Genomic DNA, 25,237 nt, shown 5'->3' with positions numbered 1-25,237 from the left:
GATACAGTATATCACAGAGGAACACATTGTGTGATAGATCTAGTGTATCTTGCTAGACTTCTTAGGCATCTATCCTTATCATAATCTATCCCCTGCTGGCATCAGATATGCCACAATTATTAAGTTGCACGCCTGTGCGGTTCAGTGTACCAAAACAGCTTTCCTGTATTTTTTCTGCCGTAGATTATAATAAATATGCCTTGCTGCCTAGAACCGTACCTGCACACCCGATTCCTCGCCCTGCTTCACCTACTTTTTGGAAAATTGGCAAGCAGGGATCTAAACCCAGAAAATCTATTTTGTATTTTCCCTCAGTGATGCCCCAGAGCTGCCTGAGCGTGAAGAGGGAGAAGGGGAGGAAAGTGAACTGGAACATACTGCATTCAGCAACTGGAATAATCCAAGAAGGTATGCCCATGGGTGTCCTTTGCTCAAGCTCCATGAATGCCTGGAAGTCTTTTGCATGCTAAATCCCAGCTGTCTATATCTGTAATATTCATGAACTAATTTATGTACTTTATCATACAGGATTGAGCTTTGGAGAGAGCCTGGGAAATCACTGGGGATCAGCATCGTTGGTGGCAGAGGCATGGGGAGTCGCTTAAGCAATGGGGAAGTAATGAGAGGAATCTTCATCAAACATATTCTAGAGGACAGTCCGGCAGGGAAGAATGGAACCCTGAAAACTGGAGATAGGATTGTGGAGGTACCATCTGGGTGCATAACTGTGAAAAGCACAGCTGTTTTACTCTGTATGGTGACCTTGTGATGACTAGAGCCTCAAGAGTTGTCTTCTTGAATGCTGAAATATTACATATTACAAATGTAGAAATATTACATTTTTTTTTCTAATCTGAATTTTCCTTGTTTTTGAGAGTAGATTATAGGTGTTGGCACAAAACCATGAAAATCAGATATATGCAGTTCATGTTATTGCACGCGGCTGTCTTCCATCCCTTCTCAAGTATTGTGCCTTTAACTTTAAATTGGGAAGACTATGTACATGCAACATACAGAAAGACATTATAATATGCTTGCAATATAGCTGGTGACGTGATTTCTTGTTTATTTGCACTTCTTAGTTTGTAAAGTGTTGGTTATTTGTACTCAATCTGTGAAATTCAGCATGGCCGTAATGGTCTCTGACTCCTCTTGAAGACATCTTAAATTATTGCTAACTATTTACACAACTTTGCATAAATGAATAGTACAATTATGAGGGCTGCTTGTGAGTGACTGAGGCAGTTAGGAAGGAGAATCTCCTCTACTTTCTGTGTGCAGTGGATAGCAGCCAAGAAATATGGCCAGAAAGAAATAGTGTCATCCTTCATGTACACACACTGTACTATTGGTAAATGCAAAATTTGTTGAACGCTCAGTGATGCTTTACGATATTAACTTGGATAAATAGATTTCCAAAATGGATAAATACCTAAAACGGTCTCAGTTTGTGTTTCCAAGTTTCACTGGGACAAAGTCTTTTGGACTGAGTGAGTAGGACTTTGCACAGTGCTGTGGATTTTCTCTCAACTAGATTGCTATCCTCAATCTTGAGCTGTCTCTTTGTTTGCCTTAATGAGTCGACTGTCAGCTGTAAGCTTTAGATTAACTTCTGAGAACCCACTCGTCTATGGTGTTCCGTGCAGGAAAGCCATTTACAAAATCACTTACAACGTAAAGCCGTCGTACCAAGGCTTTTTGAACAATAAAGCCTATTACTGACATCTATTTATAACACTTCTCTAATACACATACATGCCTCAGTGTGGTGGCCATAGAAGGAGACTTTTTTCCTTTTTGTTTTTTTTTTAAATACAAATGCAAGAGTATCGCAGGAGATCTCCTAAAACCCAGAATTTAACCAACTTTTGTAAGTCGTCTTTGAGCTTGCAGCAATTGAATAAACTGTATTTTAGGTGGATGGCACTGACCTCAGAGACGCTAGTCATGAGCAGGCAGTAGAGGCAATAAGAAGAGCTGGAAATCCTGTCATCTTTGTGGTTCAGAGTATCATCAGCAGACCCAGAGTAAGTACCTACACGTTGGCTTATGCAGAGGTGGATGTGCAATGTGAGCTTCCTTTACTTTCAGTTATTGAACTTACTATTTCCATTAATGGGGTTCTACACTATAAAAATGAGATTCAGGTGACAGCACTGTGTTTCTTAGAATTCAGCCATGTCAGGGGTGGTGGCCGGGCATGTGTATGTAATGATACGCTTCCATGTAGTAGTGTAAGGCTTCAAGTGTAGTATTCATATACATTGATATATAGATGAGCATGAATAAATAATCCCCCTTCCTTACCCCAAGGATTTTTGCATGGAGACTGAATTGGGACATTACCGCTACCAAGTTTTGTTTTTGTTTTTTTAACGCTGCATGTATGACGGCATAGATCCACATATATATATATGTTACTGTGGTGTCTGATAGAATGTGTTAGTACAGTATACTGTTGCATAAAAATGAATAGCATTTAGTATATGAATTTCTTACTAGATCACTAGCAAGCACTGTTTTATAGCTTTGCTAAACCACTTTTTCTTCTCTTAATTTGAATCCCCTCCCCGAATAATTGTAATACAAATGAATTCACGGATTATTTCCTTAATTTTCTTCTCTAGCCTGAATCTCTGTATTGCTCTCCATCTGCCTCTGCTTTCAGGGGGCAACCGCATACTAACCCCTTCTCTCACAACTCCTCCAAGGTAAATATTCTGCCTGAGATGCATGATTGTCATGACCTTTGCCAGCTAGTCGAATAGGGGTTCTAAAAGGTACATTTATTGAGAGAGGTTTATGAAGCAAATTATTTCAAATTTGTATCCATTTGAGCCAAACTGTGGTGTTTTGTGTGTTGTTTGTCTGTCTAGAAGAAGAGTGCACTATATTTCAGTGCAAAATATTGCAGTTGTGTAAACCAGCCATGAGGTAGCAGGAGCAGAAGTGTGTGTAACATGCCAGTGTCTGGCCAGTATTTTTTTTTTTTTTTTTAGAAAAAGAATGTTTTAAAAAAATAAGAAAACACTAGGTGGTCAATCCAGTGGTTTCTTGCTGGTCTCTCTTGACACAGAAATGTCAGTACTGTCCAGCTAGTAACATTCTTACTGGCTGTATATATAATAATTAGCCCAATCTGCCCCATTTTCAATCATTTGTAAGCGCATGCTTCCATGAACTCTATTAGTAAATCTCCCTAACTAATGTGAAATCACCAGTTTACCTCTGTTAATTATCTGGATTCACTCAGTGTACTTCCATTCTGGGCCCCCTATAAGGGTCCTATTTAGATGTCAACAATATCGCCAAACAGAAAAAGGCACAAGACCCAAATTCTCTTAAGAAAACTACCACCTTTATTGAAAATTCATATTAAAACCTAATAAAGCCACATACAATACAGGTAAAAGATAAGGAAGGGGTGAGCCTGCTTACAAGTAAATAGCACCGCTGATAGATTGTAGTGTGGTCGTAACCATGGAAATGAGCAGTGTATGTGATGGAAAAATGTGATGGAAAAATGTGATGGAAAAATGAATCCAGCCAGGGAAGGAAGCAATATGGGTAATAACAATACATTAGTAAGTGGCTTGTATTAACTTTCTCTACATAATAAATGCTATTTACTGAAGAGAAACAACCCCTTCAAGGTATAGATATCTCTTGAATAATATGGGACCAGCACTCCATCAAAGAATGATATAATTATGATTGACAAGGGTGTACTACATTTTCCAGGTTGTCTAACCCATGTAAAGAAAAAGAAAAAGACAAATGTTTCCTACTAGGACAATACATAGGAGTGGCTGCCTCTGAAAAGACGTTGATGACGAGGCTAATCGCTAGAACCAAATGGCATCAGTGCCAGGCAAGCGCATTGTTGGCTTTGCGGAGCTTTTTTGAGCAGCCTCGTGGTCAGGTCACATCTGCCTTTCTGACACTGATGGTCCTACCTCTCTTACCATACTCTTACTGTAGTTCTCACTTTTTTCCTTTGCTTTTGGAATAATAGTAGTATTAAAATGTGTTTTTATTTTGTAGAAACAAAGCTCACCTTTACAGAGCACCTTTGGTACTAAACCTCTCTTCAGATGCACTAACCCATTTGCTGATCCTTCTCAGTTCTCCACTAACAAGGTTGGATGCTTTAACTTGTTTGTCTCTTTGCCCATTCTGATTGGTGCAATAAAATATCTAGAATCCTGTTTAGCTAGCCTTAGGATGAATTTACATGCAGCAGTTTTGTTGCAGAATTGTCTGACTGTCAGAAATGGGACATCAGAAATCCATGACGTTTCCACCAAAACAACCTCAAACAAGCACTACCTAAACAATCTCGTTCCGATGAATGGACCTGATATTCAGTGCAGACATTTCTGAAACAAATCAGTGTATGAATTCATCCTAGATGTATGCATTAGTTGGTGCAGTGTTATTAGTGACTATTATAGAGCATAACATCCACTATAGAAGCTTATTTTATTTTAATCTTTTTTTTCTGAAAATGTCTATTTATTCATGGCTGCTCCTCGTGCCTTTTTTTCTTTAGTTGGTGGTTCTAGTGGTTCAATTCCATAGTTGTCATTGACAATGAAGGTGCTTCTGGAAGTTTCATTTACTATAGGTACTTAAAAGGGGTTTTCCCGAACTTCCAAAGCCCCATTCACCTGTAAAAAAGCCCCGACTTTCTAATGTACTCAAAGCTCTGTGGATCTGCTGCTTTGAGAACCGGTCACGTAACTAGCCTTTTTGGAAGATCTTGACTTCCACCAATGTCTCATCTCTCCTTAAGTATCCTGTCCCTGGAATGGATGTCACATCGTTTCTGGGACTAGAATACGGGCGGTGCAATAGATGGGGCTGCAGTCCTCATCTGTCAGTGCATGCGCCAATGTGGTGAATGTGCTCTGTGCATGCTCCAATAGATGGAAGATTTCTTCGACGGGCTTACAGCTCTATCCACTACACTGCCGCTGTGCTGGTACGGAAATGATGGACCGTCCATTTAGGGCCCGGAAACTTCATGAGTGAGAAGACGGTCGTGACGTCAACCGAAGTCAAGATTTTCTGAAGAGGCACATCATGTGACCAGCTCTGAAAGCAGCAGATCCACTTTGCTTTGAAATGATGAGAACATTAGAAAGTGGTTTACAGGTTCACACAACTGCGTAATTGACATAATTGCTTAATGGAACACTAATCACAGAAAATGGAAAAAAAATAAAAAATACCAGCACTTCATCCCTACATCTTTTCATTTCCCTCTGTCCTATTCTGTCTCAAATTACATTAAAAACCGAGAAATCTTCCTAGCAGATTAGCAGTGTCGCCTCTCCTCCTCATATTCCTGTGATAGGCTGTAATGCAAATGGCTGAAGTGGAAGCCTTCCTGTGGTGCTGCTGTCTGTAGAAGAGCAAAAAAATCCTTACGCTTTCCCCCTTTATTAAGGCGGCTTCTTCAGCCGACCACCCACTGGCAATAGAAGAGATCACCAGATTTATATAAAGCCTTATGGACAAAAAAAAAATCATGCAGAATGACAAACAAGGGGGCAAGATTCCTACTGTCCTTACTTCTGGGTTTAATGTTCCTTTATAATTGTAAGCAATTGCAGTGTGTCAGAATCCACCATTCTAAGATGATGACTGTGTGCAATGATCAGCAGCACAAGTTACATAGATGCAGCCAGTTTCCCTTGGATGCCAGAAACAAATAATTTTTGCGCCTTTTAAAGCCGCCTTGAATAAGGAAATAGTGCACATTTGAAACAAAGTGTTTATGATTAAATCGTAATTTTTTTTTTAAAGAGGTTGTTTGGACTTTACAGCATGGTAGGCCATCACTAGTTGATCGTCACTGGTGCACTGCTCCCATTAATGTCAGTAGAAGCACATGCCAGTACAAGGTTGATGGTGCAGTGTAAGGCCAGCGCTGACTACCAGCAGTGGAGCTACACCCGAACAGCTGGGGTGCGGGGTGTCAAACCCCAGCCGATCATCTAGTGATGGCCTAGTAAAGCCTGGCTTCTTTAATCAACGTATGTTAACAAGTTCAAGACCAGGTCATTTTTTTTATTTATTTTTTCGTAAAGGCAACTTTTACATTTTTTGTCTTTTTTTTTTTCTAGTGATACATGGGGGTTTATTTTAATGTTATTTTTATTTTAGCATTTTTTGTGTTTTTATTTTTCTTTATACCCAGGAAAATTAAAAAATAGTCAATTTTTCTTTTTTTTCTTTTTCTTTGTCTAGTTGCTCAAAGTACAACTAACATTGTTTCCATTAGGATCATTCTTATATAGGGGATATTTCGTTTATGGTGGGGGGGTTTTGTCTTCATTTTATACTTTACATCCCCCTTAAAAGAATGCAAGACAGTTGGTGGCATCGTAACATTACAATATTTTTGTTTATTCCCGAATTTCTATTGTAACTGGCTTTAACATATTAGCCCTATGTAAAATAATACAGCCTCCTGACATGCACTGTCATGGCCAAAAGTTTTGAGACTGACACAAATTTTGCTTCTTCAGTGTTTTGTCAGACGTTTCTATGGTATATGGAAGTACAATATATAAGCATTTAAAAAAAAATTTTTTTTTACTTTTCTTGACATCAATTTTATGCAAGGACTCAATATTTCCAGTGTTGATCCTTCTGTATCAAAAGTTCTGCAATTTGCCCTGACATGCTGTATACAAGCTTCTGGGCCAAATCCTGACCGATGTCAGCCCATTCTTGCCTAATTAGTCCTTGGGAGTTTATTACAATTTCTGTGTTTTTGTTTGTCCACCTGCTTTTTGAGGATTGTTCACAATTCTGAGTAAGCCCACCTCTTTGGATGAGAAGCAACCCCACACATGAATAGTCTCGGGATGGCTTACTGTTGGCATGACACAGGATTAGGACAGGATAATTTTTCAGATGTCCCAAACAGTCTGAAGAGGGGTTCATCAGAGAAAATATCCCAGTCCTCTGCAGTCCATTCCCTGTACTTCCTGCTAAATTTAATTCTTTCCCTGATATTTTTCTTGGAGAGAAGTGGCTTCTTTGCTGTCCTGACACCAGGCCATCCTCCAAAAGCCTTCACCCCACTGTGGATGCGGATGCATTCACACCTGCCTGCTGCCATATCTGAGCAAGCTCTGCACTAGTGGTGACCAGATCTCATAGATGAATGTTCTTTAGGAGATGGGCCTGGCACTTGCTCTACTTTCTTGGAAACCCTGAAGCCTGCTTCTTAGTAGTTGAACGTCTCTCCTTGAAGTTCTTGGTGGTCGAATAAATGGTTGATTTATAAGCAGCAGTGTCCTTGCCTGTGAAGCCCTTTTTGATGTATAACATCGATGACTGCATGCGTTTCCTTTTAGGTAACAGAAGACAATGATTCAAGCGCCACTATTCCTTTTAAAGCAACCAGTCTGCTGTTCTAATTCAATCAGCATAACAGAGTGATATCAGCTGCCTTGTCCTCGTTAACACTTTCTTCTGAGCTAACAAGAAGATCACTGAAATTATTAGCAAGTCATTTTGTGGCTAGGCTGAAATGCAGTGATTAAAGGGGTTATCCCATGACTAATGTAAAAAATGACAATCGGAGATCATATGGTACATAGCAATCTCTTTCTAACAAAGCTTAGAACCAGCCCTGTACCTCACATATATCCAGTGATCTCCACATTCATTGATCTGCTAGATTTATAACAAGCTGGTAGCTCAAGGGACGTGTCTTTTCTGCTGCAGCTCAGGGGTGTGTCTCAGCTCTCCCTATCACAGCTCAGGAGGCAGCTGAAGGATGAAACTGAGCATGTGCGGCCATCTCATTGAGCAGGTCAAAGAAATCAAAAAACAGCAGGTGGTGCTATACAGATACGTTATATTGAATAACTTAGTGGCTATGTTAAATTACATTAAATTAATTACATGCCTCTGGGTGGACCAGATCTTACAACCCATGGTGATAGCATTACCTGTGGGACAGTAAACATGTCTTACAATCTATGCAAGATGTACTTTGGTCTCCTCACTATGTTTGGATTACCTGTAATGTTACTCCTTTATACTCTAGTATTCCACAGGATTTAGCTCTGGTGGCTTTATCTCCTTATTTAAACAGGTATGGTAAATATAGTGAGGAGACTAAGGAGTTCACATTGTCTGCTATGGACTACCTTTTGAAACATGATTATTTTAGTTTTGATGGAGATTTTTTTTCTGCAGATCAGAGGAACGTCTATGGGAGCTAAGTTCTCGCCCTTGCTTGCCAATTTTTGTATGGCATGGTGGGAGGAACAGTTTATTTACACCAGTGGCAATCCATTTTGTTCATCTATTTGGTATGGTACCGTAGATTTATAGATGACCTCATTATATGAGGAGGTCATCTAGAAGATATACAGTTTATCTGGTAATTATTTAAACCAGAACAAATGTAATTTACCTTTTACTATCCACCATGACCACAATGAAATACATTTTTTAGATTTAACTCTTTCTGCACGGAAACAATCCATCATTACTACTACTTATGTTAAACCCCCCGCATGTTATTAAAAATATTCCCAAGGGAGAAATCATTAGATCTAAACGCAATTGTTCTGATAATGCATCTTTTGTGAGAGTATGTGAATGTATAACTAACATCTTAAGGATAGGGACTATCAAGATTGGCCATTAGAACGTGCAAGGAAATTTGCTGCGAACCAAAGATAGGTCAGACTTGCTAAGACCCTCTCCTTTTGTTAGAAATCGTGTGAATAATAGTAAGCGACTGTTTTTTACAACTACGTACAGTATGGAATATATTCCTTGATTTTCCTTTAAGTATGGGAATAACCAACCAATTAATGACGTTCAGTGATTCTTATTGGCTCACTTTTTTGCATGTGTATTTTAACAGCTGAACTACATATACCTTTACATGTTTGATAAATGGCTAGTGTAGCCTGAAACGCGTCAACATTTTATCTGCTTGTATCTCGCGAAGAAATAACGAATTTGGTTTTAAGTACGGCAATGTTGGTTTGAAGTACATTTTTCCTGTTTAATTACATGCAATTACAAAAGAATTTAGATCCAGGTGCTGGTTTGAAAACTGCTGAATATTTTTTGGGGGACAACCCTTTTAAATCAGTTTTCATGACAAGGAATGACTGCAATTTTTTTGCAAAATTAATCTGATCACTCTTCATAGCAATGGAAATTGCCACCATAAAAACTGAAGCAGCAAAATTAGTGAAAACTAAAATTTGTGCCAGGCTCTCAACTTTTGCCCACGACTAGACCTGAGCAAGCCTGTCTTTTGGCAGGTTCAGCATTTAAGTGAATTACATAATGCATAATGTAATTGAATGCTGTCATAATACAAGTGTATGGCCAGCAGAGCGGAACCCTTCGGAGCTGGCCATACACTTGTATTATGCGACATGCCGGCATTGAATTACGTGAAGGATTCTGTTAGAATGGAATCCATTACGTAATTCACTTAAACCTCGAACTCGAACCTGCCAAAAGGCAGGTTCGCTCAACCCTACCCACTACTGTAAGACCTTCAACTCCTTTGATTACCTAGCACCCAGAGATCACATGATTGTCAGGACAGGAATAGGAGCATCATGGCCGCTTTCTGTAATGATTAGTTTTCATTGAGCGCTGTGTATACATAGATCGGGAAGTTAGGGTTCTTAAGAAAACTGTCTCTACCTTCTCTCTGTTGAGCCTGGCTGTCACTGACAACCAGCTCCCCGCTCCCGCAGCTGCAAGCTCCTCATGGACAGTTAGAAATGACCTTGCATGCGGACGCTTTTAGGTCGCCTAGTAGTCCATAAGTGGTTAATTTGTTTTCCAAATCCTTAAAATAAACACCCACAGATAATAATCTAAGTGTATCTATCACCACCATGTTTCATATGAATGTCTCACTTGGGTCACTTGCACGATTGGCAGTATTATAACTATGAAAGACACGTCACACTGTAGCAAACAGATGACCGTCACAACCATTTCACATGCGTGAACTACATTTTGTTATGCACTAATGTATACAGAGGACTGGTTGGGAACCAAGATAGTCACTGTGTAGATATGGGATATGGGAAGGAAATGCTGCAGTAAATGTAATATATATATATATATATATATATATATAGTGACTATAATTTACACGACTTTGCATCTTGCCTTTTATCTGTACACTTTTAACTGTTCTCTTGTCACTGTAGGGCACAATGAATCCGGTTAGAATTGCTTTCCGTTGTTCCCCAACTAACCCCTTTGCTCCCACGCCATTTAAGGTTTGTCTGAGTGATGACATTTCAGTAACCGCCTATAGTTCTCCATTCTTAGTGCGCACTTGTTTGTGTGATGCTGTGTATCATTTTTAGTTTGTGAAGCACTGCTTGCCTGTCTGATGGAAAGTATAAGATACTTATATACTGTGTTTTTAGTTATCCATCGATCATTGTTGTTAATTGTGGTTTGGACTCCTGCATGATCACCTTAACACCATGAGTTTTACGTGTGAACTATAGTGCATGTCTTTTCTTCTCATGGAAAGCTGCTTGCATTTCAACTACAACCGTTTCTTCTGTCTTTGGACTAATATCAAGTAGCATCTGTTCTTAACATGAGAGAGGGTCATAGAAATGGAACAGATATGCTATGCTGAAGGTGGATATGGTTGGGGTGCTCACAGGCCGAATTTAATTGCTGTTAATAGGCAACCCCAGGCCATCTAATGGATGCCATTAGGCCAGCTGGTTTTAAAAACCCAAGTGCCCAAGTAGTGTCGCTCCAGTGGGCACTTGAAGTTGGGAACCCCATTTAATTCTGTGCATTTGCACTTCTTCTTTTGAGAGCACACACCTCTGTGGCTTTCTAGCTAAACCTCAGTACCAGGAATTTGTATACTTCCAGATGTTCTCAGTTTTGCAGTGCCCTTAAGGGTGTTCTTGCTGGAGGGTGGCGTATTTGGCCCCTTAGGCCCCTCATCCCACTGTAACTAATTTTCCTCTTTTGGGTGAGCCAAAGTTAGTACTTTCAGTTCATAATGCTTGGGTGATACCGCAGACTGTCCACCTAAGCTTTAGTTAAGGGAGTCTGACTCTTTTGGGGCCTTCTACTTTTGGAGGTTGCTTGCAGTAGACAACTTTTATTAGTATTTTGATGACAACACAGTCTCTAGATTTTCAGTAATAAAAAATGAAGGTGGGCTGGGAGTCAGATCCTCATCGATCTAATATTTATATCATTAACTGGAAAATTCTTGTAGAGTTTCCTATGTTGTCTAGTTTGTCCATACAATCATGATAAAATTCGAAAACCCCTGTTTGTACAGATTGAGTAAAGGGGTTGTCTACACTGGCAAGTCATTGACAACAGCTGATCACTGGACATCCAGCAGTGATGAAAGAGCGCTTTTGCAGAGATTTGTTACATGACTTTCAAAATTCTCATAGCTAAGCCCTGGATCTCTAGAGGGAATGCCCTACCCTCAAATACTCCAAAACCACAGGACATCTTAAAATGGATTCTCCAAAACAAATAATATCTTTAATAAAGGACTTATTAAACATAAAAATGGCATAGTTGACTTGCCTTTGCTTCTACAGTCTGATTAGATCTGCATCATATAAGAAGAAAAATAATCAGTGTGTGTGGTTGTGTGTGTCTTATCAATATACAGTGCATTCCTTTAATCCAGCATTAATGGCACTTGTTAGGTGTTAAATTAAAAGATTTTCTCCGTTACCATCTTGGAAAAGTATATAAAAATCCATTGTAAGGCCTAATTCACATGCCAGTGTTTGATCAATGATTTCCATCAGTCACTGTGAGCCAAAACCAGGAGTGGTTCCTACACAAAGATAAAGTATAATGGAAAGATCTGCACCTCCTCTGTGTTTTTGACCCATCCCCAATTTTTAAGAGGCAATAATTTTTACTTTATTTTTGAATTCAAACAGGTAAAACCAGGTACAACAGTATATAAAAGATAAAAGCGATAATAGTACATAGGTTTTACATAGGTATATATATAGAGCAACAGTAGATCCTACATAGTAACTTAGATTATCTACATTTATTAGGCCATAAGAATAACGCATTGTACAGTCCATGTACTCAAGGTCATTTATATGTGACAGCCCAGGTTGGGGATGAAGATAAGTAGAGAGGTGAATCAATACTTTATTAAAGGTAAGAAAGAGTAGAATCCCAAAAAGTGCCGTTCTCTAGTTCAGAGATTCTGATGGTCAACTTAAAGCATGAAACAATATAATCAGTTTGATACCACCATCGCACAGTAGGAATGGAAAGAGAAGGGGAGGGAGAACAAGGAGAAGCGGGTTTCCGCGCCAAGGGAAAGGAAAGGGTAACTAGTAACAACATCGGATTAGCGAGTATATGTCCCATCCCCGGTTTTGGCCCACAATCACTAACCAAATCCCTGATGTGTGAATTAGGCCTTAGGGTAGAGAAATCTCCAGATATAAGGTTAACACACTGCTACTCTTATTTTGTTTTTGTTATGTGGGTATCTTCCTAGTTGATCATCCCAGATCATTTCAGATGTTGTGAAAATTCATATTATATTACAGTTCTATGCTGGATTAAAGGAATTTCACTGTATATCCTTCTTTCTAACATTATTAGTTTCATTACCTAATAAATTGTCTTCTTATTTTAGGCATCTAGTAACTCGGATTCAGACTCGGAAAAGGCAACCCTTTCCAGTGTAGTTACTGCACCACTGACCTCAATGAGTTCTGACAGTGCTCAGCTAGGCACTACTACTTTCAACGGAGATCCCGAAAAAGAAGACGAGTTTGGCTACAGCTGGCGTAAGTTACCAAATTTACAAAAATATTCACTCTAGCTCAGTGCTCCTCAGCTCCAGTCCTCAGGGCCCATCTGTCAGTCATGTTTTCCAGATTTCCTTAGTACTGAGCAGGTGATACAATTAGTTTCAATGCATCAGGACTTACCACAGGTATTCATTCTGTGAGATATTCTCAAATCATGACAGGCAGGTGGGCCCTGAGGACTGGAGTTGAGGAGCACTGCTCTAGCTGATGGTCAAAGGGGTTCGTCAGGAGATAAAAACTACACATGACAATGTCTCTCCACAGATCCATGAATTTTTATATTTTTGCGGAGTCCTTTCTTTTTTTTCCTGAAAGTTTTTACTTGACATGCTGCTTCAAAGTGTGCTGATATATTTACATTATTTTTTTTATCTGTTAAAGGTGTTGTCCAGGATACAGAGCTTATTTTCTAAAGGCAGGGATAACTTGCATCCATGCAGCTGGTCATGTACCATCTACCCGCCACTGGACTCAACGATCTTGTCTGTATGTACTCCAACAAGACGGCTGAGCCTAATGATTGGCTGTAGATGGCACTTGATCATCCTTATGGAAGTAAACAGTGGGGACCACTCTAGAGAGACTGGGGATTAAACAGTTTTTTTAGTTTTTTTGTGTGTGTTTTTTTAGTTTTTTATGTTAAAGTGTGTCGGTCAGCTTTTAAAAATCTGTTTCAAAGTAAGCATGCTGCCATGTAGTGTAGGTGCCCTGAAATATAATCATACCTTTCTTGTGAAAATCTGCTACACTGATTCTGAAAAATGTTTTATTTTTTTTACTTTAATTCAAATACGGTTATTGGCGCTCCCTGGGCGGAGCTACTTCATTTTCTGGATCTGGCTTCCTCTGCATCATTGCTACTGCCTCAGAAATCTCAGGGACTGTCACTCCAACAAGAAGAGGAGGCACTGGGAAGCATTATGGAGGAGGGGTGGTGTACCAGAGCAGTTCCTCCTATGGAGCACTGAAAGCTTTATTTACATAAAAATAAGAAGAAGCGTTTTTCAGGATTAGAGGGCAGGGTTTTCACAGAAAGGTATGGTTGCGCTTTGTGTCACCTACCCTATATGGTAGTATGCTTACTTTGAAACTGAAACTGATTTCAAAAGGGACAGTCTCTATAAAATCATTCTCTGCCTTTAGCAAAAAAATATATATATATATCCTAGACTACTCCAAGTCAACCCATCAGAAACCTGAGATTTCTATTCTCCATCTCTCTGTATATTTTTTCACTAGGATAACCTGTTTATTCTGAAGGTTAAGAATTGACGGTAAGTACGAATATTGCAGTCAGCGAATGTTGATGACATTTTTTCTATTTATTACTGACTTTAAAAGGTTAAAAAATCACATTCCCTCTGAAAACACTGAGGTTGTGCTTGAGTGTTAGTTTGCACTATGGTATATCTTGGCTTCTTTACTGGGTGAATCCTGTATCCATCCACAAATCACAGATTTAACTGGGTTATCTAAAGATAGAAGTTTCCAGCCTCTCTCTATGGTAAAATGGTGGTAATAATGTGTTGTTGTTGCTAGGGGACCTCTGCACATTTTTATCCCAATTTTGTTGCAAAGAGCTAATTACTCATGTCTGTTCTTAGTATGATGGACTTGTTAATTAGTGCTTCTTCCTCCCATTTAGGAAAGATATCACAGCGGTATGGAAACCTGCCAGGAGAGTTGCATATGATAGAGTTGGAGAAAGGGAAGACTGGATTGGGCCTGAGCCTTGCTGGAAACAAAGACCGATCACGAATGAGCGTCTTCATCGTGGGGATTGATCCAAATGGAGCAGCTGGCAAAGATGGCCGGTTGCAGATTGCCGATGAGTTATTAGAGGCAAGAATATGTCAATAAGCCGCCAGTGAATACATCCATTGTAGTTGTAAATTAAAATTCTGAATTAGCAGCCGATTGAGATAAAGATTCCCTTCCAATGAAGAATTCTTATATTCCACTAAGTGGAAGCAAAGGTATCTTAAATGAGTCTTTTGTCAGTAATGTGGCATTAAGAACCAGATAAATAATGTAGGGTATTCAAATGTCTTTCTTTAGGATAAGTCCACAGAAATACCAAATAACAGTGAGTAAATAACAGTAGAAAGGCATAAAGGCCTTATGAATACTGTCATATTGCAGTTTGTACGTAGCTGTTATAGGGAACGTATGACGGATCATGGGGCCTTAGATGGCCCATACACCTTCAGTAGCTTTTGTCTGACAGCTATCTCTCACAACTCACCCATACACATACGTATTTGGCATGGCCGAGCATGTATGTTTTTTTTCAGTGGGGACACAGGAAAAAGGTCCCATCCGGACACTTCTGGTGATGACTTTTTTTTTTTTTTTTTTGGGTATTAGAGGACACAGTCTTATAGCTGCTGCCACTAGGAGCATACACTAAGTTAAAAAAGGGTTAGCTCTTCCCACAGCTATATTGACCTAAAACGGTTTTAAATGAAAAAGTAGTGGGTGAGCACTCAGGCACTTGGACTTGATAAAATTTAATTAAATCAATTTATTGATACATGTACTAGTCATAAAATCTATTAAGATAAATATAAAACATAACATAAAATGTAATCACCAATGAGGATCAATATGCTGGATTTCCACACTTGACATAAAATGTTTGCAATGTCCAAACAGTGTGGACTGACACAGCAGGTGGCTGAGCACAAATCCACTACCAGAGTGTCAATTCCAAAGTGTCAATTCTCAGGTATGGTTATCAGTCCTTATCCCATATATCAAACACATCAGGCACAGATAAATAGCCAAGGTATGGTTAGGATGATAGTGCTTATCTCCTCCGCAGGGTTTTCGGTGCAGTAGGTTTTATCACAAGCTTAGTAGCTGTAGGTATTAATTATACCTTCCGATGAGAGTCAATACTTTGAGGAGGAATGGTTCTTACCTTCCTTCCTATCCACACGAATAGCAGGCGGTGCAGGTTAGTGCCGGCGTCACGCTTCAAACTGTTCGCGCTGATTGTCCCGAACTAACGCGGGAGTTGGAGCGGGACTTGGTTCGTCCGTGCGTGATGATCCTCCGGCTGGAACAAGGAAATTACCTCTTCGGTCTGTGTTTGTTTGTTCCTATAGGATTGACTGCGGCTGCAGTTGCAAGTAGCGTGGCCACGCTAATGATCACGGAGGTACTGCTCACAGGTGTCCGGCCCAGACACAACTGAGGAAGGGAAGGCTAATTCCCGAAACGCGTCTGGACCGGACACCTGTGAGCAGTACCTCCGTGATCATTAGCGTGGCCACGCTACTTGCAACTGCAGCCGCAGTCAATCCTATAGGAACAAACAAACACAGACCGAAGAGGTAATTTCCTTGTTCCAGCCGGAGGATCATCACGCACGGACGAACCAAGTCCCGCTCCAACTCCCGCGTTAGTTCGGGACAATCAGCGCGAACAGTTTGAAGCGTGACGCCGGCACTAACCTGCACCGCCTGCTATTCGTGTGGATAGGAAGGAAGGTAAGAACCATTCCTCCTCAAAGTATTGACTCTCATCGGAAGGTATAATTAATACCTACAGCTACTAAGCTTGTGATAAAACCTACTGCACCGAAAACCCTGCGGAGGAGATAAGCACTATCATCCTAACCATACCTTGGCTATTTATCTGTGCCTGATGTGTTTGATATATGGGATAAGGACTGATAACCATACCTGAGAATTGACACTTTGGAATTGACACTCTGGTAGTGGATTTGTGCTCAGCCACCTGCTGTGTCAGTCCACACTGTTTGGACATTGCAAACATTTTATGTCAAGTGTGGAAATCCAGCATATTGATCCTCATTGGTGATTACATTTTATGTTATGTTTTATATTTATCTTAATAGATTTTATGACTAGTACATGTATCAATAAATTGATTTAATTAAATTTTATCAAGTCCAAGTGCCTGAGTGCTCACCCACTACTTTTTCATTTATTAGCTATTTGACCAGAGGGTGGGTGTCCCTCTAATTTGGGTTAGTAGCACCTGATTCCATAATCCACTTGAAGTGAGCCACCATATTGCACTAATATTCTAAAACGGTTTTAGCTTGTTGTCTGCACGAGGAAGGCCTACCTCCTTCTGGTCTGCTACCATTTTTATTTTGGGGTTTCTGCATGAGAATACAGGAGGCATAAACCCCCTGTTATCCTACGGCTGAGGAGGGAGACCAGCAAGTCACCAAACCTGCCACTCATTCCCTACCTCCAGAAGGCAAGACGGTTAGGCAGGACAACAAATATCCGGTAACCCACCAGCAAGAATGTCGCCTTTTCTTAAAAGTCCTACTTATTTCAGCATTGCTTAGAGACACCACTCTGTAGAATGTTACCTGACTGCATTTGGACAGTCTTTGGATGTACCATGAGTATGCTGCTCCTGAGGGGTAAGTATATTTTCGCTACCTGGCACCTTTTATAGGAGAGCTTGGTGGTTATTTCTCCGTCACAGCTTCCCTTATACTGCCACTATTACTGTAGGCTGGCACTAGAGGTGTCAACCCCTATCTCTTCAGTCTGTCTTTTCATCCTCCTTTACCTTTCCCCTGTCTATTGCAGGGACTAGAGGTCCTTTGGTCAGGCTGAGTCAGTGATCTGCAGTGTGTTCGCCGCGGCTGTGCCAGCAAACAGCTTGACACCATTATGGGGGACTTCTCTCACTGGCCAGCCAGATCAGCATCTATGGCAGTGCTTGTATCTTGATGGTGTATCACACAAAACCACACAGTTCTGATGTGCACCAAACAGCCACATCACCTACTTCATTACATACATTACCCTCTTCCTCAGACAGAGTAATCATGCTGTTGCTTCTCTTTTTGTAGTTGGATCATCAGTGGATGCTCTGGTTTGACATGGCTTCATAGGTATTCAGTGCACTGGGCACCCTCCTTTTCCCCTTTATCTAAGTACACTAATTGTACTACCACAAGCCGTTGTGTATGTTGTGACTACACCATTGGTGTGAGTGGGACAATGGTGCTCTATCTGTTTCCTGTTCCCGATATGGCTATTGCAAGCTCAGGATAACCGAATTCCTCTTATGGTTCGCTTGCTTTTATTAATATCTGCCATCGGTGTGGTTTTTTTTTGCAGGCAGTCAGCCTCATTAACACTTTGCATGGTTAGGTCTCCGGCACAAACATTTAGTTCTATTTCTAGACTCTGTTTCTCACTCATCAATGCAGTAGGGCTAACTTCAGCAGCCGTATTATCTCCTTCTACGGCTACGTAATTGTGCGGTAGCAAAATCTACATGTTGTCATACGATGTATGTCCTCACTTAATGTTAGGCGCCCCATTTTGCTTGGGTTTGTCTTTATTCAATACTGGGTCTCACTGTGGTTAGTCCCCACTCATTGACCCCTTCTTCAGGCACCTATTGCTTCCATTTCGCCCTCTGAGCCAGTCTGGGCAGCATATGTATCTCTGGCTGAGTCTACCCTATTTAAGTAACCTTTTTTGAAAGCATCTGGAACTCTCAAGCTGAATCATCCCCTTCTAGGATGTTGCCCACAGCATCCTGGGTACAGACGGCCTTGCAACAGCTGTGCCTCAAGACTCTAGGTTTGGCTCTTCAAGCCACGTACCGATTTTGGTACCTTCTCTTGATGGGTGTTATTCGGTGGTTGCTTTGTCAGGGTTAGTTCCTATTATATAGGAGCTACTTGTTTCCATTTGTGGAAAAGGCCTCTGTACCTGGTTGTAGGTAGTTTGATTTGTTGGCCTTATCTCGTAGTCTGAGATTTGCTCCACCTTGGAATGTCCTGCAATTTATTTATTTTTTTATCAGACTTCACCAAGTCCTGTCTCTGCTTATGTTGCTAGGGTCCTACACTGGACCAGATTTTGTCAGACCACTAGTGTCAAGAGGCTTTTCTTGCCTCAGATTTGCATGCGCTGTCCAGTTCCAGACTTTTGGTGTTCTACCGTAGCTCCTATGCCTTGTGACAACAGAATACAGCGTGTTTACATGCCTCCTGTAATTGGAGAGTTTCTTTCAGGGACTGTCTATCTACAGCAACCCCCAAAGCCCCGCCCTCCATCCCAAGAAGGACTGGTTTAGTCTCTTGCTCTTGGTCCTCCGGTCCCTCATTCTATTCCAGCTAATAAGTCTTAAACGGATGCTGGTGCTTCTTTTTAGTGGAAACACTTCTCCATATATCAATATGTTTAGCCTAATAGATGTCCTTGGGAATAATTTCAACCCGACATCTGCTTTTGCTGTCTTTATGAAGGTGTTCGTCACAATCCTCTGCTCCATGACAGTTACAGGCCTTTCATCCTGGTAAGGCTCACTCCCATTTATCTCTATCTGACAGCCTTTACATTTAGATATTCATTATAGGGTTCTTCCTCAGTAGCTCTCTTTGGGCATTTCTGTACTGCTGGGTTCAATTTTCAGTCTCCCAGGGCCATTTTCTTCTTCATCATTTCTCAGCTCCTGTATGCTTTTTTTTACCCTTACTGCTTGTCCCTGAATTCTCAAGCGGTTCAGACAGAGGTTATTCTAGCCATTTGTTACCCTGAACTGGCCTCAGACCCTCGGTCTGGCAGTTTTCAGGACACAGTGGGTCTTTACCCAGTGCCCTCCTTCAAAAGGTGGTTTTGGTGCTCTACATTACAGGATGATAGTTCTATCTGCCTTTCTTCATTCAGATCTTTTGTTTAGGCTTCCTGAGCATTCCAGGCGAGGCTTGGCATCATCAAAAGCCATCTTACTCTGATAAACCACAGGAGAAATTTGCAGTTTATATTCATGACTTCAACAGGTTATCCAGGGGATCCACATGTGGATTTAGCGCTGTAATAATTCAATGGAGCTAATACATGGCTATGTTCCTGAGGGTGTGAATGGAGTATAAAACATTGCCTTTTAGACCATCTTAAGATCCTCAGCATGTGAATATGGCCTAACAGCTTATAATTTCTCTGCCTTTTTTTTTTCTCATAGATTAATGGGCAAATATTATATGGAAGAAGTCATCAGAATGCCTCATCTATCATCAAATGTGCACCATCTGAAGTTAAAATAATCTTTATCAGGTAAAAACTACACACGCTGAAACTGAAAATATATATATATATATATATATATATATATATATATATATATATATATATATATATCTTTATATACACATTTTTATGCTTCATTCCTTTATTTGCCTTTTATTTTAATTTTCAATTGCAAATTTACTTTATTGAAAATTCAGTAGTGATGGTTACAACAAATAAACCATGCATCACAGTGGACTCAACTGTACAGCCATTGCAAGTGTTGCGAATTCCAAACTTGACATCTAGTCCATCATTTGATGTCACATGGTACAGCCCAATCGGTACTGCTCTCCCTAACATAGATCAGCAGGTTAATTTCAAAGCTCCCAAGGATCCCCCGCAAACTCTCAGGTACCAGTGAGTAAGGGTAAAAGGGGACATCAACTAGCTAATCTCAATGGCTGAAAAAATGTTTCCCAATAAACGCCCTCCATTTTTTTTAAAAGCCAGCAGTTTGACAACATTTTCAATATCCATTCTTTCCGAAGTCGGGAGACGTTTCAACTTATTAACAACCCTACCTATAGTAGGAGGGACAAGATGCAACCAGGATTGCAGAAGACCACTCTTGGCCACAGTACAAATTGTATGGAATTTTTGAGGTAAATGCCTCATCCATGAATGAGCCATGGACACATCTTCAGTCAGATAATGAAAAATGTAAATCATTGGAAAAAGAGGAGGCCTAGAAAATCGTAGCTTTTATTTTAATATTTCATTTTAGTTTTTTTTTTTTTTTTTTTTAAGGTTAGAAGCTGCCTTTTGGCAAATATAGTGTATAATGTCTGCCAGGAATGAGTTGGCATCTCATAGTCACAGCTTACATTATAATAGGGCTAGTTCTATGCCATCCATGTCCCGTCCCCCACTCGCCCAGCGCCATCAGCCCCTTGAAATCACAGGTGCCCCATTCAAACCGCCCCCCCCCCCCCCTTCCAAACATTACACTTACCTTTCCTGGCAGTGCGCAGGAGACGGACCGCATCTTCTTTCCAGCATGCACTGACGCTGACTATGTGTGCACGCAAGGACCTGGCCAGTGCAGCGCAGTGCCGAGAGAGCGGTGAGTGAGGGGCTTCACTTCACTCACGCTCCGTGGTCATGTGATTTAAACGACTCCTCAATGCAGAGAAATTGCAGGAGGATTTTTTTGCCACGATTACATCGATGAATCGTTTCAGCCCTAATCCCAATCAACTCCTGATATACTAGAAAAATGCTCACGCTCCAGTTGGCTAATTTGAATGTCATCAAGAGTCTAGGGGCTCTTTGAATGCCATCACAATGGTGTAAATCGTAGGAAGTTACTGTGTTTTGCTACATTTCACCTAAAAAACATTGATAACCACAGTAAAATGCTTGTATCTTTCTTTCCTGTGCAGCACACTGTTGGCATGTGTGAATGCGCTCAAGGGCTTTTTCACATCAGCACTTACTATCTCCTTTCTTCTGCTGTAACAGAAATGCTGGATTCGGCACATAACCACCAGGAACAGGGCCTAACAAATCCGATTGACTATAATCTGATCCATTTTGGAGAACGTGTTTTGTTTTTTTTGTGGAGAAAAAAGCCCTGTACGCAATCTCTATTTCTGATGAACTGTGATGGAGGTCCCAAATGGAGCTTCCAACTAAGATTTCTCACCCATTGTGTCACATGCAATTTACTCCAAAATCTAGATGCATTCATATTAGCCATTTTTAATATGTGTGTAAATGATTACGACAACTGCAAGATTAATGGCACTGGCTGAGTTCTTGTGAATTCTTCTTCCCTTAACACAGTTGACAAAAAAATGCTGCAACTCCCTATTCTTAAAGGGGTACCGATTGTTAGATTTCACAAAACATATGCTTTCAATTGAATTATTTATCCCGTTGGTGACCGCCAATGTGCCCTTTTATGGCGGCCTAGTCTAAGTTCTGCAGTCTCCAAGCAGTAGTTAGTGGAAAACCCCTTTAGGCCTCTTTCACACGAGCGAGTTTTCCATGCGGGTGCAATGCACAGGGCTGTGGAGTTGGTAGATAAATGCTCCGACTCCTCAGTTTTTGGTACTTCCGACTCCGACTCTCCGACTCCTCTGTATTTAATATGCGAATGTATTTTATACATTCCTTGAAGGAAAGAAAGGCAACATACATGTCATTACCACAGAACTACTGGCTAGGAAGCTGCTGCCTTCTCCTTTGTGTGCTGATCTTCTGCTGAAGATAGGGCAGTGGGAGGATCCAGAAAGGGGCATTTATTGTAAAACATGATTTCCCTAGTAGAATCCCATAGTCATGTTTAAAGTTTAAGCTAACAATCTGAGTTTACAAGTTTTTATAGCCCTAGCTGAATGACAGCAGTTTTTCAAATGGTTTACAGCTTCAGTCTTGGACTATTGACTATCCATTCCCTTAACTTATACAAGTGTCTAGTCCTGCAAAAAACATATTTACTTAATCAGTTATCAGTGAGAGGCTAGGTTAACCCTGTAACAGCGGAACACAACACAATGGAAAGTATAAGTATTGGCGCTCCTAACTGTGCGTTGCGTGCCATATAGTGAAGCATATGAAAAGCATGCTTCTTCATGGTCACTTAACGTGTTCGTTTTGCTGTAACGTGACGCACTACATGCACTGGCCTTTATTCTTACAGTAGAGAAGTACCGTATTTTTCACAAAAGTGGGGGAAAAATATCAGTGCGTCTTATGGGGTGAATGCTGCGACCGTCCGGTGAATAGGCTGAGAGGGAGGAGGGGCAGGGGGCCGGCATCTGTTTCTGTAATGGCAGCGGGGCCCGGTGCAGTCACTGTATTCTACTACACCGGGCCCCGCTCACTGTAGTATACGGTAATCATATCTAACTTGTGGGTATTGTTAAAGTATTCCAATCATCTTAAATCTAGCGCTGTACTACTTACTACTAACTTCTTGGCAGTCAGGAGGCCGGGAGGGCGCTCGTAGCGTAGCTCACTACGTCACGCGTCTGCTCCTCCCTCTTTATGAATGAAGCAGGCATCGGGCCCCGCTGCCATTACAGAAACAGATGCCGGCCCCCATTCACTACACAGGGACACTGTTATGGGGGGGGATCTGTGGATGACACATAAGATAAGATGCTATATATGTGTCATCCACAGATGCCCCCATAACAGTGCAATCCACAGATGCCCTCACAATGATCCCCCATAACAGTGCCATCCACAGATGCCCCCATAACCGTTCCATCCACAGATGCCCCCATAACAGTGCATCCACAGATGCCCCCATAATAGTGTCATCCACAGACCACCATTAGTTCAAAACCCACCAAAAGCACACCTTTTGGTTAAAAATATTTTTTTTCTTATTTTCCTCCTCAAAAACCTAGGTGCGTCTTATAGGGCAAAAAATACGATAATTAATTATAACTTTTTGTCAATTGGGACAATTAAACTTGCTTTTTTTTATTTTATTCCAATTTAAATCTAGTAGGAGTCAGAGTCGGTTAATTTTTTGACGACTCCGACTCCAGGTACCCAAAATTGCCTCCGACTCCACAGCCCTGGCGATGCGAGACGCAAACGTGTAGCACCCGCACTGAATCCTGACCCATTCATTTTAATGGGTCTGTGTACATGAGCGTTGTGGTTTTTTTCACGCATCAGTTCTGCGTTGCGTGAGAATTGCAGCACGTTCTATATTCAGCGTTTTGGTGCAGCTCTGGCCCCATAGAAATAAATGAGGCTTCAATGAAAAACGTATTGCACTCGGATGCAATGCGTTTTTCAACAGTGGTTGCTAGGAGACGTTGTTTCAGTTTTTTTTTTTCACGCACGTGAAAAACGCATCAATACTGATTGCACCCGCGCGGAAAACACTGAACATAAATGCAGACAAAACTGACTGAGGCTACTTTCACACTAGCGTTCGGAGCGGGTCCGTCTGATGTTTCATCAGACGGATCCGCTCCGATAATGCAGACGTTTGCATCCGTTCAGAACGGATCCGTCTGCATTATTACTTAGAAAATTTTCTAAGTCTGAAAGTAGCCTGAGCGGATCCGTCCAGACTTTACATTGAAAGTCAATGGGGAACGGATCCGCTTGAAGATTGAGCCATATGGTGTCATCTTCAAGCGGATCCGTCCCCATTGACTTCCATTATAAGTCTGGACGGATCCGCACGGCCAGGCGGACACCCGAACGCTGCAAGCAGCGTTCAGGTGTCCGCTCACTGAGCGGAGGCTGAGCGCTGGCAGGCGGATGTATTCTCAGTGGATCCGCCTCCACTGAGAATGCATTAGGGCCAGACGGATGCGTTCGGGGCCGCTCGTGAGCCCCTTCAAACGGAGCTCACGAGCGGACACCCGAACGCTAGTGTGAAAGTAGCCTGAACTTGCTTGCAAAATGGTGTGAGTTTCACTGAACGCACCCTGACACAATCCGTATTGTTCGTGTGACAGAGGCCTTAGGATATGTTCACACGGGGGTGTCACGTTTTGGCTCAGGATGCGCCCCGGGTGCGTTTTGCACGCGCGTGATAAAAAACTGAATGTGGTACCCAGACCTGAACTTCTTCACTGAAGTTCAGGTTTGGGTTCGGTGTTGTGTAGATGTAATTCTTTTCCCTTATAACATAGAATGTTTAGTACAAGGTCAATTTAGGGTTAAAAAAATAAATAAAAAATTAACTCACCTCCTCCAATTGATCGCGTAGCTGCCGGTCTCCTGTTCTTTCTTCAGGACCTGTCAAAGGACCTGTGGTGACGTCACTGAGCTCATCACATGGTCCATCACCACGGTGATGGACCATGTGATGTGATGTCACCACAGGTCCTTTAGCCGGCAGCTCATAATTAAAGAAGTAAGAAGAGATCGGCAACTACGCGATCAAGAGGAGGACGTGAGTAATTTTTTTATTTTTTTTTAACCCTCAATTGACCTTGTACTAAGCATTCTGTATTAAAGAATGCTATTATTTACCCTTATAACCATGTTATAAGAGAAAATAATACAGTGAATAGACTGTCATCTTTGCAACCATGCGTGAAAATCGCACCGCATCCGCACTTGCTTGCGGATGCTTGCGATTTTCACGCAGCCCCATTCACTTGTATGGGGCCTGCGTTGCGTGAAAAACGCACTGTATAGAGCATGCTGCGATTTTCATGCAACGCACCGCTCATGTGCACAGCCCCATAGAAATTAATGGGTCCGGATTCAGTGCGGGCGCAATGCGTTCACCTCACGCATTGCACCCGCGTGGAAATCTCGCCCGTGTGAACCCAGCCTTAAGGTGGACCTGTCACCTCCTAAAAT

General features: G+C 41.3%; 1 protein-coding gene across 8 annotated transcripts in view; it reads left to right on the top strand.

The window, feature by feature from the left end:
* MPDZ (multiple PDZ domain crumbs cell polarity complex component) overlaps positions 1-25,237 on the top strand; it is a 175,900-nt gene that overhangs the window by 96,420 nt on the left and 54,243 nt on the right. For 3 of the 8 annotated variants that reach the window (XM_040417156.1, XM_040417155.1, XM_040417153.1), the window contains 8 exons: positions 316-408; positions 529-706; positions 1,917-2,027; positions 2,628-2,711; positions 4,045-4,140; positions 12,689-12,842; positions 14,512-14,708; positions 19,842-19,933. In XM_040417156.1, the coding sequence (XP_040273090.1) occupies positions 316-408; positions 529-706; positions 1,917-2,027; positions 2,628-2,711; positions 4,045-4,140; positions 12,689-12,842; positions 14,512-14,708; positions 19,842-19,933 (1,005 nt within the window). Of the gene's footprint in view, positions 1-315; positions 409-528; positions 707-1,916; positions 2,028-2,627; positions 2,712-4,044; positions 4,141-10,223; positions 10,296-12,688; positions 12,843-14,511; positions 14,709-19,841; positions 19,934-25,237 lie in introns of all 8 variants that reach the window. The other 5 variants (XM_040417160.1, XM_040417159.1, XM_040417158.1 and 2 more) reach the window with 3 other exon arrangements.

Source organism: Bufo bufo, chromosome 2 (assembly GCF_905171765.1).
Source record: "Bufo bufo chromosome 2, aBufBuf1.1, whole genome shotgun sequence".
Classification (NCBI taxonomy): domain Eukaryota; kingdom Metazoa; phylum Chordata; class Amphibia; order Anura; family Bufonidae; genus Bufo; species Bufo bufo.
The sequence above is the reverse complement of the archived record's forward strand: the minus strand, read 5'-3'. Positions and strand labels throughout refer to the sequence as shown.